Source organism: Mastacembelus armatus, chromosome 7 (assembly GCF_900324485.2).
Source record: "Mastacembelus armatus chromosome 7, fMasArm1.2, whole genome shotgun sequence".
Lineage (NCBI taxonomy): Eukaryota > Metazoa > Chordata > Actinopteri > Synbranchiformes > Mastacembelidae > Mastacembelus > Mastacembelus armatus.
Window position 1 is genome coordinate 17,959,466 of NC_046639.1, and position 15,016 is coordinate 17,974,481.

Genomic DNA, 15,016 nt, shown 5'->3' on the forward strand with positions numbered 1-15,016 from the left:
TTCATGTGAAATGGGCCAATCTGCACAATGACTACTTTTACTTTGGATACTTCAAGTACATTTGGATGATAATACTTTTGCACTTTTACTGCAGTAACATTTGGAACGCAGGGCTTTTACCTGGAACAGAGGATTATTACCTTGAGGTATTTCTTATGATACTGCAGTAACTGCTTCCACCACTATCACCTCTCACACTGTCTTCACGTCATCATTCCAGTAAAACCTTAAAAAAAAAAACCACACAACAACAGTTGCTGTGACTTGGAGCGCAGGGGCCTTTAACACAACAGACTCACACTGAGTCACTGTATCAGATGATCAGTGACTCAGTGTGAGTCTGTGCGAGTCCATAGCAGAGACTCCCACATTTCAACAAGCTTTTCGGTTACAGAGTCAGAGGCATGAGGCAGAGAGGGAAAAAGAAATAGCTGATTTTGCCAAAACTTCAAAAGATTGAAGATACTGATCATGGAATCTTGAAATAAGAAGAAAAGGGAAAGAAAAGGAGAGAGAAATGAGGAATGGAAGAAGAGAGGAAGGAACAGGGATTTAAAACCATTCCCTCCTTTTCTTTTGGGGGAAGGACAGAAAAAACCTCAACAAGCACACACATGAAAAACAACCTGCCAACACACATCAGACTGTGTTAACTGGCACACACATATTATACTATTTAGTGTATAGATTTAACATGTATGGGGCTTCTGACTGTACAGTACTGTGAACACAACACATTATGGATACTTTACACACCTCTTACAATAAAACGTGTCACTAACTGTCTGTAAAAAGTGAAGACTGTTCCACTGGAGCTGGTTTTTAGAAAAAGACGGGCCTCCCATTGTTGGTGAGGAAGAATCACATGAGACAGTGCAGCGGTGTGGCTCTCTGCTGTGTTTTTAATAGTTTTTGGACAACAATGGCGGTCTACAACACAGACCAATAAGCTAAACCAGGTTCTGGATTCATCACATTCATTGGTCTCTTTTACTGATAAAGTGAAGCTGAAGGAGGGTAACAAAGCAGTGACAGGGAGGAGAAGAGGAGGAGGAAGAGATTGACATGGAGAATATGGAAAGTGCAAGGATGGGGGGGTGTTGTGCGTACCAGTCGGTGCAGTGTGTGAAATGTGAACTTTGTGTGTGTGGAGGGGAGGATCCTCTCTCTCTCTTAAAGCCGGGTCAGAAACAGAGATCGGTAGAGCTGAGAGTGAGAGGCACTGAGGAGGGAACACACACACTTTTATTGACTCTTAAACACACACACGCACACTGACAAGAGGCCTATTGTACATACACACACACACACACAAACAAACACAGTTGTTCATCACTCACTCACAGACACCCTTTTCTGGACTCTGGTCTGACCCCTCAAGGATACACACCTCAGGACTCTGCTTCCCATCATGCACCAGCGGAACCTCTCAGCGCTCCCGGGGGTCTCCCATCAGCAGACCACCCAGGATCAAGTCTTGTGGCGGTCCAGACAGAGGAGGGGGTCTATGCGCCACTGCCTCTGCCCGCCAACGGGAGCTGCTCTCTGGGCATGGCTCCTGCTGGGGGCCCTGGTTGTTCCCGGAGCCTGGAGCTTTCTGAACGAGGAACAAGAGGAACTGCTGGTGGAGCTTCATAACCACTACAGAGGACAGGTTTCACCCAGCGCCTCTGCCATGCTGCCTCTGGTAGGATACCTGCAGCACATCTTCAAACACAGCACATAGAGCAGTTCAATATTTTACACATTAACACCTTCAAAAATTAACCCTGGTAAAGCTTGGCAGCTCTGCTCAGGTGTGTTTCAGTCTGTCCTGGACTGTCAGGCTCCTGATTCTGGTTCTCCTTCTATCCAAAGCACAACGCTCAGTGTTAATGCCATCATGAACAACTCTGACCCAGAACTGGCTCAGACTCCAAAGTGTTTTCCAAACCAAAGCATCTACTACAGGCCTGATTTTCTCTGCATTTTGAGAACAACCAAACTTCCATCTGGGCCGTGGTTGTGTCTCTGTGACCTCGGTTCAGTTTTTTTAGCTTGTGCAAAGACAGGGCTGCTATCTGGTCAGGGGTTAGCATTGAATACCATTCGTTAAATCAGCTCCAGGGTCATCCACGGAAACACACTCTATAAAAACATTTGATTTTCTCTGTATGTTTTGCTTCTCAGCGTCAAACATTTGTTTTGGCATTGTGGAAGATATTTTCCTTTGATTTAAACTTCATGTCTCATGTTATGTCTCCTGCTGCTAAACCAGGATTTTACTATTGTCATTCTGTCAGAGGTGAGTTTCTCTCATGATGATTTAGAAGCTGATGAGAAGAAAATGTTCTGGGGGCATTAAACAGTTCAACAGATAAACAATAAAATCTAAAGTCTAAAAACATTAAAAGCTTAAAAAAGTGAAAATTTATTTTCATAATGATGAGCTTCATCTATATAACAGACTAAATAGAGAAATCAATTCAACAAGAGATTTGTATATTAGATTTCAGCAGCTGCATTAAAAATCTGTGTGTGAAGAACCGTGGGGAGGAAAAATCTAAATGAACTGCACCTGAAATGAGATTAAAACTGGTTTAAATGAGAAACTTTAACATTACCAGATATTAATGGTAAGTTGAGCAGCCAGTGTCATTACTGAACTTCAATATGACTCATTTTCATGTTAACTCCAGCAGCTCTTAAAAACATTTGAAACAGCAGTGAGGGTTGGCTAACAACCTGGCGTTTCATACTTTATATAACTTTATTCATCGCATCTAGATGGTGGAGAGAGATGTCACCCAATGGGAGACATGTATTATCTTCAGGTCGGTTCATACCCGGGAGTTAGAGAAGCTGGAATTGTGGATATGTGGGCTTGTTTATTGGGCTTTGTGAGTCCTGTAAACCCATCCTGGGCCAGCTGACGTTTGAACAGATTGTTCTCAGTGAGGCAGAAAACACACAGGGACTGTAATCAAAGCAGGATGTGATAGAAACACGGACAACAATTTCCACGTTATCTGCAGATTAAAAAAAAAAAAAAAATCTGTATTGCGAAATTTCACAATAAGACACATCATTTTTTCACTCAGCCAATTTCCACAGCACATTGTCACATGTTGTTTGGACATTCCCTCGGTATTATTGATTTTGTGATGCCTCTCAGAGTCATTCAATATAACCCACTCTTTTTGATGCTGTGGCTGGAAGCTAATCTGTGGGGGGAAAAAAAACAAACTTTATCATTATTTTTATTTAACCAGTAAAGATGTTGACATTTGAGCCCGTCAACAGGAACTAACAATCATATGACAGAAGATATGTCACAAACCTGCAGACGTCACAGACTTGGCAGTAGCTTGGAAAGAGACGCTACTGTTGAGTTTTACTAATCTAATTTTGTAGCAGCAGCAGCACAAATCTGACAGTGAACGTCATTGTGCAAATCATCAGCACAAACCAAACTGTGCAAGGGGAAAATATGGTTTTCTCAGTTTTGGGCCAATATAACATGAACCATCTGTAAAATGCAGGAGAAACAGACGCTCAGATTTACACCTACATGTAATTTAGAATCACCAACCAGGGTTCAAACCCACAAACCATCTATTGGGATTACACACCACTGCACCCCGTGCCCCCTGTGGTACAACTGCAATGGCATCATGCTAACACAGAGATCCCAGACACAGAGTGATGGTCACACTGACCCCAGGCCAGTTGATTTTCAGCAGCTAAGAAAACAAAAAGGATCAAACATGGATTCATCCACTGCTGAAATTAGTCCCGCCCAAAAAGTTGTTTCCTCATGTTTGTTTGATAAAAACTAAAGTGAGCAGCCACTTTAGGAAATGACTGAGCATTCATTGAAAATAAAACTCCAGATTTGTGGATTAAAAGCTTTAAAGGAGTGAATGTGCTCAGAGCTGAGCCACAGACAGAGGGAAGTCAGAAAGTGCTGTAGGTTTTGGTCTTTTGTGGGATTAGTTGACTTCAGCCTTACTCTTTAACCTGTGTTTTCTACAACGTTTCTGTTTGACACGTTCACTGCTGTCAAAGGACACGTACCCCTCGAACCTTTCCTCTGGTACCAAGGTCTGGTCCCAGATCTGCGGTGTGAGTGAGTCGTACCGCAGACGCCACAGGAAGCTGTGGCGAAAAAGGGGAAGGAGACAAAAAAAAAAAGTCAAGGGGGGGTTAAGAAGAAGAGGGAAGTGAAGAAGGAACCAGAAGTCTGATCTGTTCATCTCTGTTAGAGAACTGATCCTAATTTACTACGACAGTCGGTATGTTCAACTTTTATATACAGTGGTACTCGGGTCCTTTACTGCAGTAACAGTAGCAGTGCCACACTGTGAAAATACTTCAAGTAGAAGTCCTACATTCAAACCCTACCGAAGTAAAAGAGTAAAGATTATCAGGAAAATTTACTTAAAGTTTCAAAGTAAAAGTACTCATTATGCTATTGCACTGTTGTATATGATGAATATTCCTGCCGCATTATATGTATATGTAATATATGTATATGTTGAACTTTACTGCAGTATTTGTTTAAGATTGAAGCAGTTTGAAGTACTTTATAAACTGTGGGTAACTTCATCTGCAGCAGCGCTTCAAATTTTACAAGATCTCAGATGTTTGAAGTTTTCACTGAACAGGAAGGGATTGAAAAAACTATCATCGGAAAACTAACCACAGCTGTCAGACACATGGAGTGCAGTAAAAAGTACAATGTTCACTCTGGACACATGGAGTGCAGTAAAAAGTACTGGGGGATGTAGTAACACAGAAGTATAAATTGTCATAAAATGCAAATACTCCAGTTAAGTACAAGTCCCTTAAAATTCGACTTTTTCTTGTTTCCTCTTTTGTTTTTGTTGAGCTCATCCTCTGGGATCTGTTTTGTGAATCTCTTGTTTTTCATGATGAAATAACTTTGATTTTTTGGAATCGTGGGGCAGAGTCCTTCTGTTGTCGTGCCTTTCTGTTTCAGAGCTCAGTCTCTTGGTTTTTTACTCTCACATCTCAGAGCTTTGTCCTGAAGCTGCTTCCAGCCTCAGAACACTTTGTACTGTAGCTCTCAGTGGGACTGCAGGACAGATGAGATCTCTGTTGGTTTTTTGTTTCGGAGTTCCGGGCAGGTCTGGGCCCGCTGCTTGTTGTTGTGGTTGGTGGAGCAGGCAGAGGGGGGCTGTTTAACGCTATATGGATCTGGCTCTTCAGGCTCTGGCTTTCTCCATTTCAGCATCAAAGTCCACATCAGTGTTTGTTGTTCAGCTTGAAGCACAACCATTTTATCAAGCTTGTACCTTTCTGATAAACTGCAGCTCCACAGCTGTTTGACACAGTCACTTTATCGTAGAACAACCGATTTCAGCTGCCTGCACCCTGAGATTTGATAGAGAATGATCCGAGAAGCTGCTGTGAGCAGGCAGCCCGAGCCGCAGGCCAGCAGTCGATAAGGCAGGAATCTTCAGTTTGTTTCTCATATTTCATCAGGAGTTAAAACGAGAAGCTGCTCCTTTACATTCTCCCCACGATGAACTCAGTTTGTCTCCCATGCAGCAATGGCTCGACTGTGTTTCGTCAAACTTACACTGTGACAGAACTAACACCCATCACTGCTTCTCGCATGTTTTCAGTGTGAGCAAATTAAATGTGGATGTGATGTTAGGTCAGCAGGCGAAACCTTTGATTCCATTGTGAAACCTCTTATCACTGATGAATATTTTAACTTTCTCCTAAACTGAATCAGCTGGTTTCGTGTGTAAAGTCCATTCTTATAACCTTGCATGGTAGGTACCGCGGTGAGCGCTTCATGAAGGGGGGTATTTCTAGTTTTGCTTTGTTTTTTTACCTAAACTTTAGTTGCCGCTTGTTTATTTATCATTACTCTTGTTATTTGTCAGCAGCCTTGTGTTTTCTCAGAATTAATGGATGATAAACATCAGACAATAGATGGCAGAGATCCATGTGAATAAACCCTCATTCTAGTTTAAGTGTAACCTTTATTCATTCGTTCCTTTACAGTGTCCTGAGACACTGTATGCACAGGCCTGCAGATCAGAATCCTCTGTTCGTGCAAGTCAACCTGAGAAAAAACAAGCAGAAATGCTGAGGAAATGCAGGCGGTGGGTTCCAGGAACAGGCGGGTGTTTCCCTCTGCAGACTCACTCCAGTTAATAAGATGAGGAACGCAGCAGGGGAATCATCCTGCGGGACAGATGGGGATGGGAGGGGGGAGTCAGCGCTCAGTGTTGAGTAACAGAGGAGGAAGACTGTTGGGAAAGAGCTGGCGAGACAGCAGCACCGGGTTTACACCGACACAGAATGAAAATGAGGCTGAGGATGAATGAGCACAAAGAGGAGTATGTGTGTGTGTGTGTGTGTGTGTGTGTGTGCATAACATGAGGGGTATGGAAGCCCTACTGGGACATTTCCATATTCATTTTTGTCTTCTGGCTTTGCAGCTGAACTGCAGTGGGAGAAGGATCAGCCAGTTCATCAGTCCCATAAATATAGGTCAGAAGGGCCCTACTGCACCTACTGGAGGCCAGTGGCAATTGGCACCCACACTACACAGTGACTGGTGGCTACAGACAAATGTAACACAAGTCACAGTGTTTTCACTATAATGCATAAACATAACCAATAAGATGTTGAGCTTAAACATAAAGATCTAACGTAATGACAACAGTAAAGATCTATGGGATGATAACGACCTACCGAACCTTCCAGCAGGTGAGTATGGACCTACTGAGCCATAACTATAGTCTAATAAAAACCACAGCTGCTAAATAGCACAACATTCCACCTGGGTGGAAGGAGAAAAAAGTGAAGATCCCCAGTACCGATCCCCATGACCCCATGTAGGGTCACAGGGATCCCCTAGAGCCTATCCCAGCTCTCTTTGGGTGAAAGGCGAGGGTACACCCTGCACAGGTCACCAGTCCATTGCAGACAAGAAAAACAGTAAGAAGGAAAAGAAAGACAAGGAGGTAAAAAAGAAATAAGATGGACAGAGGAAAGAGGTCAGTGCACTGAACTGGGAGGAAATTACAAAGGACAGATTTCTGTTTTTGTTGGCTGCAGCCGTTCCAGTCAGACACGCTGCTCAGAAATCTGTACCAGCTGACAAACCAGTCTGACCAGTTCAGGTCAAAGTGATAAAAATCAGAACCACATCCACCCAGTCACCAGGACACAATCGTGATACTGAACTTGAAGCTAATACGTTAATACCTAAATGCTCCCTCCACTAAAACTCATGTTTTAACTGTGTCTGTTTCCTGACCACAGAGTTTGTCACTTCAGGGAAACTTCCTCTGGACTCACTTCAAAACCACAGTCCAGCTCAAAGACGTGTGATAGGGGACCTTTAAACATACTGTCCTGTCCATTCATTATCTGCTTCTGTGTTGGAATTAAATGAAGCAGAAACTGAGCCCATGTGGGTCAGATACTGGGGTACCACTAATAGACACTACGCAGGCTTCTACACTCACCTCTCTTCTGGCTTCTAGCTGAATTTGAAGGTCCATTTGAACAAGCTGAAACCTTTCAGATCAAAACAAACAGCTTTTGTGTGATCGCGGCCTCAGAGTCTGAAACAGAACCAGGAATTCCAGACCTGCACACAGAGAGAATGTAAATCCCCTCAGCAGGAGACAGTAATACTCCACCTCTCTACTTTAGTCCAATGGTAGTTCTGAGAAATCAGACCAGTGGCTTAACGTCACACGCAAATATAAAATGATCACAAGCATGAGCCGACCACAAAAAGATGTAAAGTGACCACAAAGTGACACAGTGACCACAGGGGTCAGAAGATGACATAGAGACTCACAGTGAGATGCAAAATGTGCTCACAGTAACCACAGAGATGCTAAATGACCACAAAGGTGCAAAAATGCCATATGCAGACAAAAAATAGTGTGAAATTATGCTATAGCCAGATTTCAGCCCAAGATCTTAACCAAAAAACTGTAAGAAAAAAAGAATGTACACGTTTCCTTCCATTACTAAGTCAGTAAGCAGCCTCAGATGATGGAGAGGAAACCATGATTTGCTGCAGTTTCCTAAACGCTCCTTACAGATTTGTTTAGACTACCAGTCCTACTTCAGCCACTCCCAGCCTGGTTCTTAATGTGCAGACTGTAAATTTGCATGGAAACAGGTGGTGAGCCTGAACCTTATCACGGAGGAAGGATCGCATGATTGAACGAGGGGCTGTTTCCGACGCAGCCAGTGATCAGCTGAGTACTTCAAATGGGGAAGTGCTAAAATGGAAAGTTCAACATCAGCATCCAAAACGGAATGGCACAGAACTATTGCAGAGTAACCTTTCTGAAATATGTTTGAAACAGACATCGTGCGCTAAAACAGCCAGTTGTTGAGAACTTATTGTATAATTTCTGCTGTACAAACCAAAACTGTGCAGCAGATTGAAGGAACAAGTTCCTGATAACATTCGTGCGTGTCTGTATTTTATTTTTCACAGCTGGAACTTAATTGACAGGAAAAGTTAATCCTGTGGAGATCCTGTGTGTATTTCTACCTTTGGGAAGGCAAATTTTGAGAGTACGGTATTTCTATCAAAGTGAGGATGTTTTCACAAAGTTATGACATTTGGCTGGTGCTCACTTTTTCAGACTCTTGTTTAAAGGTTAACACTTGGTTTTAGGATTAGAATCAGGGTTAGGGTTAAAGTCAGGTTCAGGGTTAGAATCACTATAAATGGCAGCGGGTTCGGACGCAGCGGCTACTCCAGGTCCTATGATCCTGTGAGGCACGAAGTTTCGTTCCATTGTATGTCCCCACATGTAGCGGAATGACGATAAAGCTCAACTTGAACTTGAACCTGAACTTGAGAATCAGGGTTAGGGTTAGAGTCAGGTTCAGGGTTAGAATTAGGGCAGGGTTAGGATAATAGTCTAGGGAATGTGTTATGTCTATGAGTGTCCTAATAAAGATAGAAATATGAGTTTATGTGTGTGTCTGTGTGTGTTCTTGTGCTTGTGTATTTATCTGTGTGTGTGTGTGTCTGGGTGTGTGTTACTACATAATATACTATGTACATGACCCTGGCGTCAGAGCACAGAGCAGATGTGCACGGAGCCTGGGGAGGGGCAGGAATGTGGAGGAGACCCCTGACTATTGTTTGTGTTGTGTGTCATCCTTGGACTAACAAACACATGCACACAGAAAAATTACATTCCTGTTGTTCGGTATTTTAGCTTCTTAGCAACAGCGACTGAAACCACGATGGAGACAACAGGCTGAAAGAAACACGTCACGTTTTCAGTGTAAAACTTTCTGACGTCTTTGCTCTTCCCTAAAAAGACCTCACACGTAGTTTTATTGTGAAAGGCACAGAAAGGTCCTAAAACAGCACGTTCACTGTGGGTTTCACAAGCCAAAGGCCAGAACTTTCTACACCACCAGGGCATATATGACATTGCCAATTTGAAAAAGTCTGGTGAGCAAATCAAACATCACTACAGCTGACTGGTGGCCAGTTCCATTTCTGAAGAGGAGCTTGTCGTACTGTTACAGCCAAAAGCATGATGGGAAGGAAATCTGCGTCAGACAGGTGGTCTACTTGGTGGTCAGGGCAGGACCACTACACTGTGGAGCAGTTTCTCCATTTAGTTTAAGAGCAAGAATCTATGGGAAACATCTCAGCATGGGTTTGAGGTCAGGCCTCGAACACAATGTGTTGTTCATAGTTTCTTTAATTTCCTTCTCCTGTCATTTGCACATTTCCTTCATAATAAAGTCCCCATCTAATTAACTTTGGGGCCAAACAACAAAAATCCTCCTTTCACTGAACCAGCTGCTGTCAGCTCCAAAGCTCCGTGGCTGATTTAGTGCTGCAGAGACACAGGAGCTGTTCGACAACAGACATAAAACACCATCAGACTATTTATCTTGCACATGTCAGTGTGTTTACATGCCATCAAACAATAATAAATCAAAATGATGAAATTACCATGATGATTAAAAGAAGCTGAAGAAAGAAAACAGCAGATTTTAACTGTCACAAAACAAATTAGCTTGAATTATTTCAAAGCTTGAGTTCAGTCATTTTTTATGTGAACAAAAAACTGTCATGCAGCATGGATTGTTTACTGCTAATTAGCAATTCTTAGCATGCTAATATGCTAAATTAAGATGTGATCTTGGTACCTCTTGAGCATCAAAAAGCTAAGGTTTACAATGTGTTAGCATGCTGATGTTAGCATTTAGCTTAGCTTAAAGCACCACTCTGCATGGCTGTAGATAGTTGAGCTGCACTGGAGCTCATGGCAGCGTGCACCAAGGTTCGACATTACAAATGTCTGTTTTTACACGACTGAAGCGCTGAGTCAGGGATCATCTGACTCAGGTCCAGAGGTCCAGAGTTCAATTAACATTCAGGGAACATTATTCAGGCTTTTCCCAAACCTTTCTCCATTACCTTCAATGTTTCTCTGCAGAAATGGGACCCAGGGCTGAAGTTGATTGCAGAGGCCTACGCTGCTAAGTGTACCTGGAACCACAACCCAGACCTGGAGGAGACTGGAGAGAATCTCTTTGCTGGGACAGGGCATCTGGACCTTCGACTGGCTATGGAGAAATGGTTTCTAGGTTAGTCCGGGCCACCGGAGAGCACCTCCATCTTAGAACGCCACATTCAGCAGCCAATCAGAGATGAGGTGGTGAACATAGTGGAGCATTTAACAGCTAAAAACCAGAGATTTACCTCAGGAGGTGGTGGAGTCCAAACTCAGATCTCACACTGAGGGAACACTGGGCTAAGACTCAGCAGGTGGACACAGTATTTATAGTCAACTTCAATATTTACCTCTCTATAGACCACCAATATAATATACTAAAATATATTTTAGACATTACTACATAGAAGAATATACTATTCTGAAAGGGCCATTTTGCATGACAACTACAGATAGCAGCATCTGCTCTTACCTAGACAATCAATAAAATCAAAAACAGTTTAGTTCAGGAGTATTTCTATAATAGTGTATTAATAGTTTTACTTCTTCCAATAGTACTTAGAGTTACCATAATGTACTGTCATGTGATTGACACCTGTAGAACACCTGGACTACAACTTCGAAAACAACAGCTGTGATGAAGATAAGATGTGTGGCCACTATACACAGGTAAGAAACACACACACATATACACACACATTAGTATCTGGACCTGAAGTGTGTATGTGTATGTTAAAATATTTTTGTGTTATTGTGTGTGTGTTGTAGATGGTCTGGGCAGACACACACAAGGTCGGCTGTGCCTTCCACCTGTGTAACAGTATGGAGGGACTGGACTGGGAGAGAGTTTCTTTCCTTGTCTGCAACTACTACCCACCGTCAGTACTGCTGCTGCTACAGTACTATCACTACTGCCATTACCACATGACTACTACTCCTTTTTATTACTACTACAACAGAACCACTACTATTTCTGCCACTAATAGTACCAAAAATACTACATGTGCAACTATTATTGCTACAGTAGTCCCACTGCAATTTCTGTTGCTATAACTACCAGTGTATGACTAAGACTACTACTAACATTATCCCTATTACAACTACACCTGCTACTAGTTCCATTTATAGTACTACTAAAAGATCTAGTTCTACTACTACCACTAATATAATACCACTACTATGTCCACAATCCCAACTACTGGTATAAGTAGTAACAGTACTACTAATAGTAGTTACCACAATTTCACTATTACATTGCTAGTGCTGTACTAGCTATTACTGCTATTACTTCTACTGGAGAATTAGTACAACTACTACTGCTTCTGTGACTCCACCTATCACTTACTATCTGTATACTAGTACTACCATCACCATCACTGCTGTTAATGCTATCCCAGCAATTACCAAGCACCTATTTTTACTGTTACTACTCTTTTAGTACTGGAACAACTACCACACTACTGTTTCTAAAAATACTAGCACTACTAATAATAATATAGTACCCCTACCACAGTATTACCACTGCTACTACTCCTATTATTATTACCATCATTCATAACTACTATTACTATTAAAACTGTCATAACAACTACTGGTGGACTATTTCAACTGCTTCTACTGCCTTTGGTACTGCATCAAGTACTGCTTCTACTGCTACTACTACTACTACTACTGTTACTGTGCTTGACAGTTGAAGTGTTGCTGCCCTGTTAGAAGAACAGCTCCCCCTAGTGGACATGAATCCTTTATGGTTTTCTGAACTTGTGTTACCTTGCATTCCGTGTGTTAATTACAGATATTACTTCATATTTATGCACTGTGTGTGTGTGTTTGCAGAGGGAACTATGAAGGCGAGCGGCCATACGTAGAAGGCGACTGGTGCTCCAGATGTCCTGAAAACCTGCAGAAATGTGAAAACAACATGTGTGGTACGACTCTTGTCTCCTGATGTTGAGGCTGTTAAAGCTGCTTTTTGTGAATTAATTAGATTATCTGGTGATGCAGTGTGTGCACAATCCTTTCACACTAATGTTCAACATGTTTCCCAGAGTTATTCTCAACTTTATCTTGAAACAACATATCTGATCTCACTGCAGTGGGACAGTTTCCCGATTACTGACATTTTAAACATGTACTGTAAAATCATCTGTCTGACTGTGCAAGATGATCAGAGAAGGTGACAAACTATTTTTCTTTTCCAGTCGCTGACACTCTGGAGGAGGAAGTGGAGTCCTCCTCAGGCTGGACTCCCTCTGTCCAGCCTGAGGAGGAGGATGAGGAAAAGACTGTTCCTCCTTCGACAGCAACTGATGCCCAGACTGACCCTACCGGTGCTGCCAGTACTCCCAGAATCATGCACACCATCAGCCCCTTTGCAGAGGACATAGACACCCCAACCCCAGGCACCCTCAGCACTCAAATCCCCTCAACAACACCGGGAGAGGAGGAGGAGGAGGAGGAAGAGAAGGAAGAGAAGGAGGAAGAGGAGGAGGAAAAGGGAGCTATGAATAAGATGGAGGAAAAAGAATTAGAACTACCCAAAATCAAACTTCAGCACAGCGGAGTCAGCACAGTCAGCGCTGCACCTAGTCTCCTTTTAGTTGCTCTGACTGGGATCCTGATTCTGAGGCTGTGAGGAGGAGGAGGAGGAGGAGGAGGAAGAGGACACAATATTTTCACCTCACCTCACCACTGTTGCACTGAGTGCGTTTGTGAGTCCGCTTTATGGTAACATGCTTGCCATCTTTCTCCTGCAGAGAAAAATGGCTTAATTAATAATTCGCCCTCATCAGAAACAAACAGCTTCACAACATCTGCATCTGGACATCTGGATCTGGGTCAACCCATGTGTGAATAACCTGCTTCAGGCTGCTCTTACTGCAAACAGATGCAGTTTCCCGTCAGTGACCTGCACTAATAATGTTGTTTTCATGTAGAGGAGACAGAGGCATCATGTCCTTTGTGGATTTTTGTTGGATTAGTTGTTCTACTCTGTGATTGCTAACGAGGTAGTCTGGAAACAGCTAGCCTGGATCTGTCCAAATTTCAAAAATACCCATACCAGCTTCAAAACGCACAGATCAACATGTTGTCACATGTTGTAACACGATCTTAAACATGTCATATGTTGTTTAACATCGTGACTCAGTGAGCAACCTTCCCCCAAGTTAGTCGGGTGAAAAAAACAACATTACCCTTTAAAATCGTCTTATTCCATGCACATTTGACCTGAAGTGGATTTTAAAGTATAGAATCCTGTATGATAAACTCAAGTTACAAAATGATTAATAAAAACTGTGAATACAGAAGAAAAAATCTCTCATAGTGTCCTAAATCATTTAAGGCAAAAACTGTGTTATACTAAAGAAGCAGGAGTACTGTGCGCTTGTAACATTAAAATCTGTAGCTTTGGTGCAAACATACACAACAATTCATGATACAACAAAGAGCTGTGGATCCTTTCCACTAAAAAGCAGAAAGGTTTGAGTGCCGTAACAAGAGGCTACTCACGAACTGAACAGCAGCCGGCCCTCGCAGGTCGCCTCTTCATGTTTGGCACCGGTTCATTTCTGTTTGCAGGCTGAAGGTGGAGTCGGTGCATGTCTGTCAGAAGATTGAAACTGCAGCATCATCTCATGGAACAACCAAAGTGGGAGAACTGACTGATGGCTCAGATGACCCTGCTTCTTCTTCGAGCTTTTTCACTATTATATATCTACTGTACACTGTATACTCACCTGGAACTACAACTGGACAGACTCTCTAATGGTTTTATTAGTAATTTTTCTGTTACACTGTCTTAGCAGCAAACTCACTATCTTCAGTAACTTTAGCAATGAGTGCTGTAAATGTCTGTATATAAGATTAATAATGAAATAAACTGTATTTCTTCTGTTTGACAACATACACGTGGCTCTTCATTAATCACTTCAGGTTTGTTCCTTAAATCTCTGTCCAGATTTTAGTACATTTAATTTCTCATACTTCTTGAGATAACATGATAAATAGAACTAAACAAAATTTTGGTTTCTGAAGATTTATTTATTTGTTATTGATTTTATTATTTAGATCAAAAGATCTTTATCTCAGTGGAGTTAATATTTGTTTTTATTTGTTACTTAAGCTCTTAATTAATTATTACTATTAGTAGTATAATCATATATTTTTTTTCTTGACGTTTATTATGTAAAAACATTAGGCCAGGTGTTTTTCTTTTTTGAGGAAAATAATCATTTCTTTTAACAGTGAGGTCATTATTGAAGCAAAAACCTTGACAGCCTTAGGTAATGAGATAATTAAATTAATAAATTAATAAAAATCTCGAGATAGAAAAAAAGCACTATAGTGACTCTCAGCCTTTTATGTCAAAAAACTACTATACAAACTATATTTTTGTCTTCGTGAGTTCCATCTAATGTTCTTTGTACAACTTGACTAAAGCTGCTCTACCTTATGTCTCTTCAGTCTCTAGACACATGGCTGTCAAGCTCCAGTCCTCCAGAGCCACTGTCATGCCTGTTTAACAGCCATCA

General features: G+C 41.9%; 1 protein-coding gene across 1 annotated transcript; it reads left to right on the forward strand.

The window, feature by feature from the left end:
- Window positions 1-1,200: 1,200 nt before the first annotated feature.
- LOC113146168 (peptidase inhibitor 16-like) lies at window positions 1,201-14,390 on the forward strand. Its single transcript, XM_026333477.1, has 6 exons — window positions 1,201-1,687; window positions 10,467-10,617; window positions 11,086-11,153; window positions 11,253-11,362; window positions 12,321-12,412; window positions 12,686-14,390. Exons 1-6 carry the CDS (start codon window positions 1,412-1,414, stop codon window positions 13,117-13,119), a joined length of 1,131 nt encoding a protein of 376 aa, XP_026189262.1. The 5' UTR covers window positions 1,201-1,411; the 3' UTR covers window positions 13,120-14,390.
- Window positions 14,391-15,016: the final 626 nt, after the last annotated feature.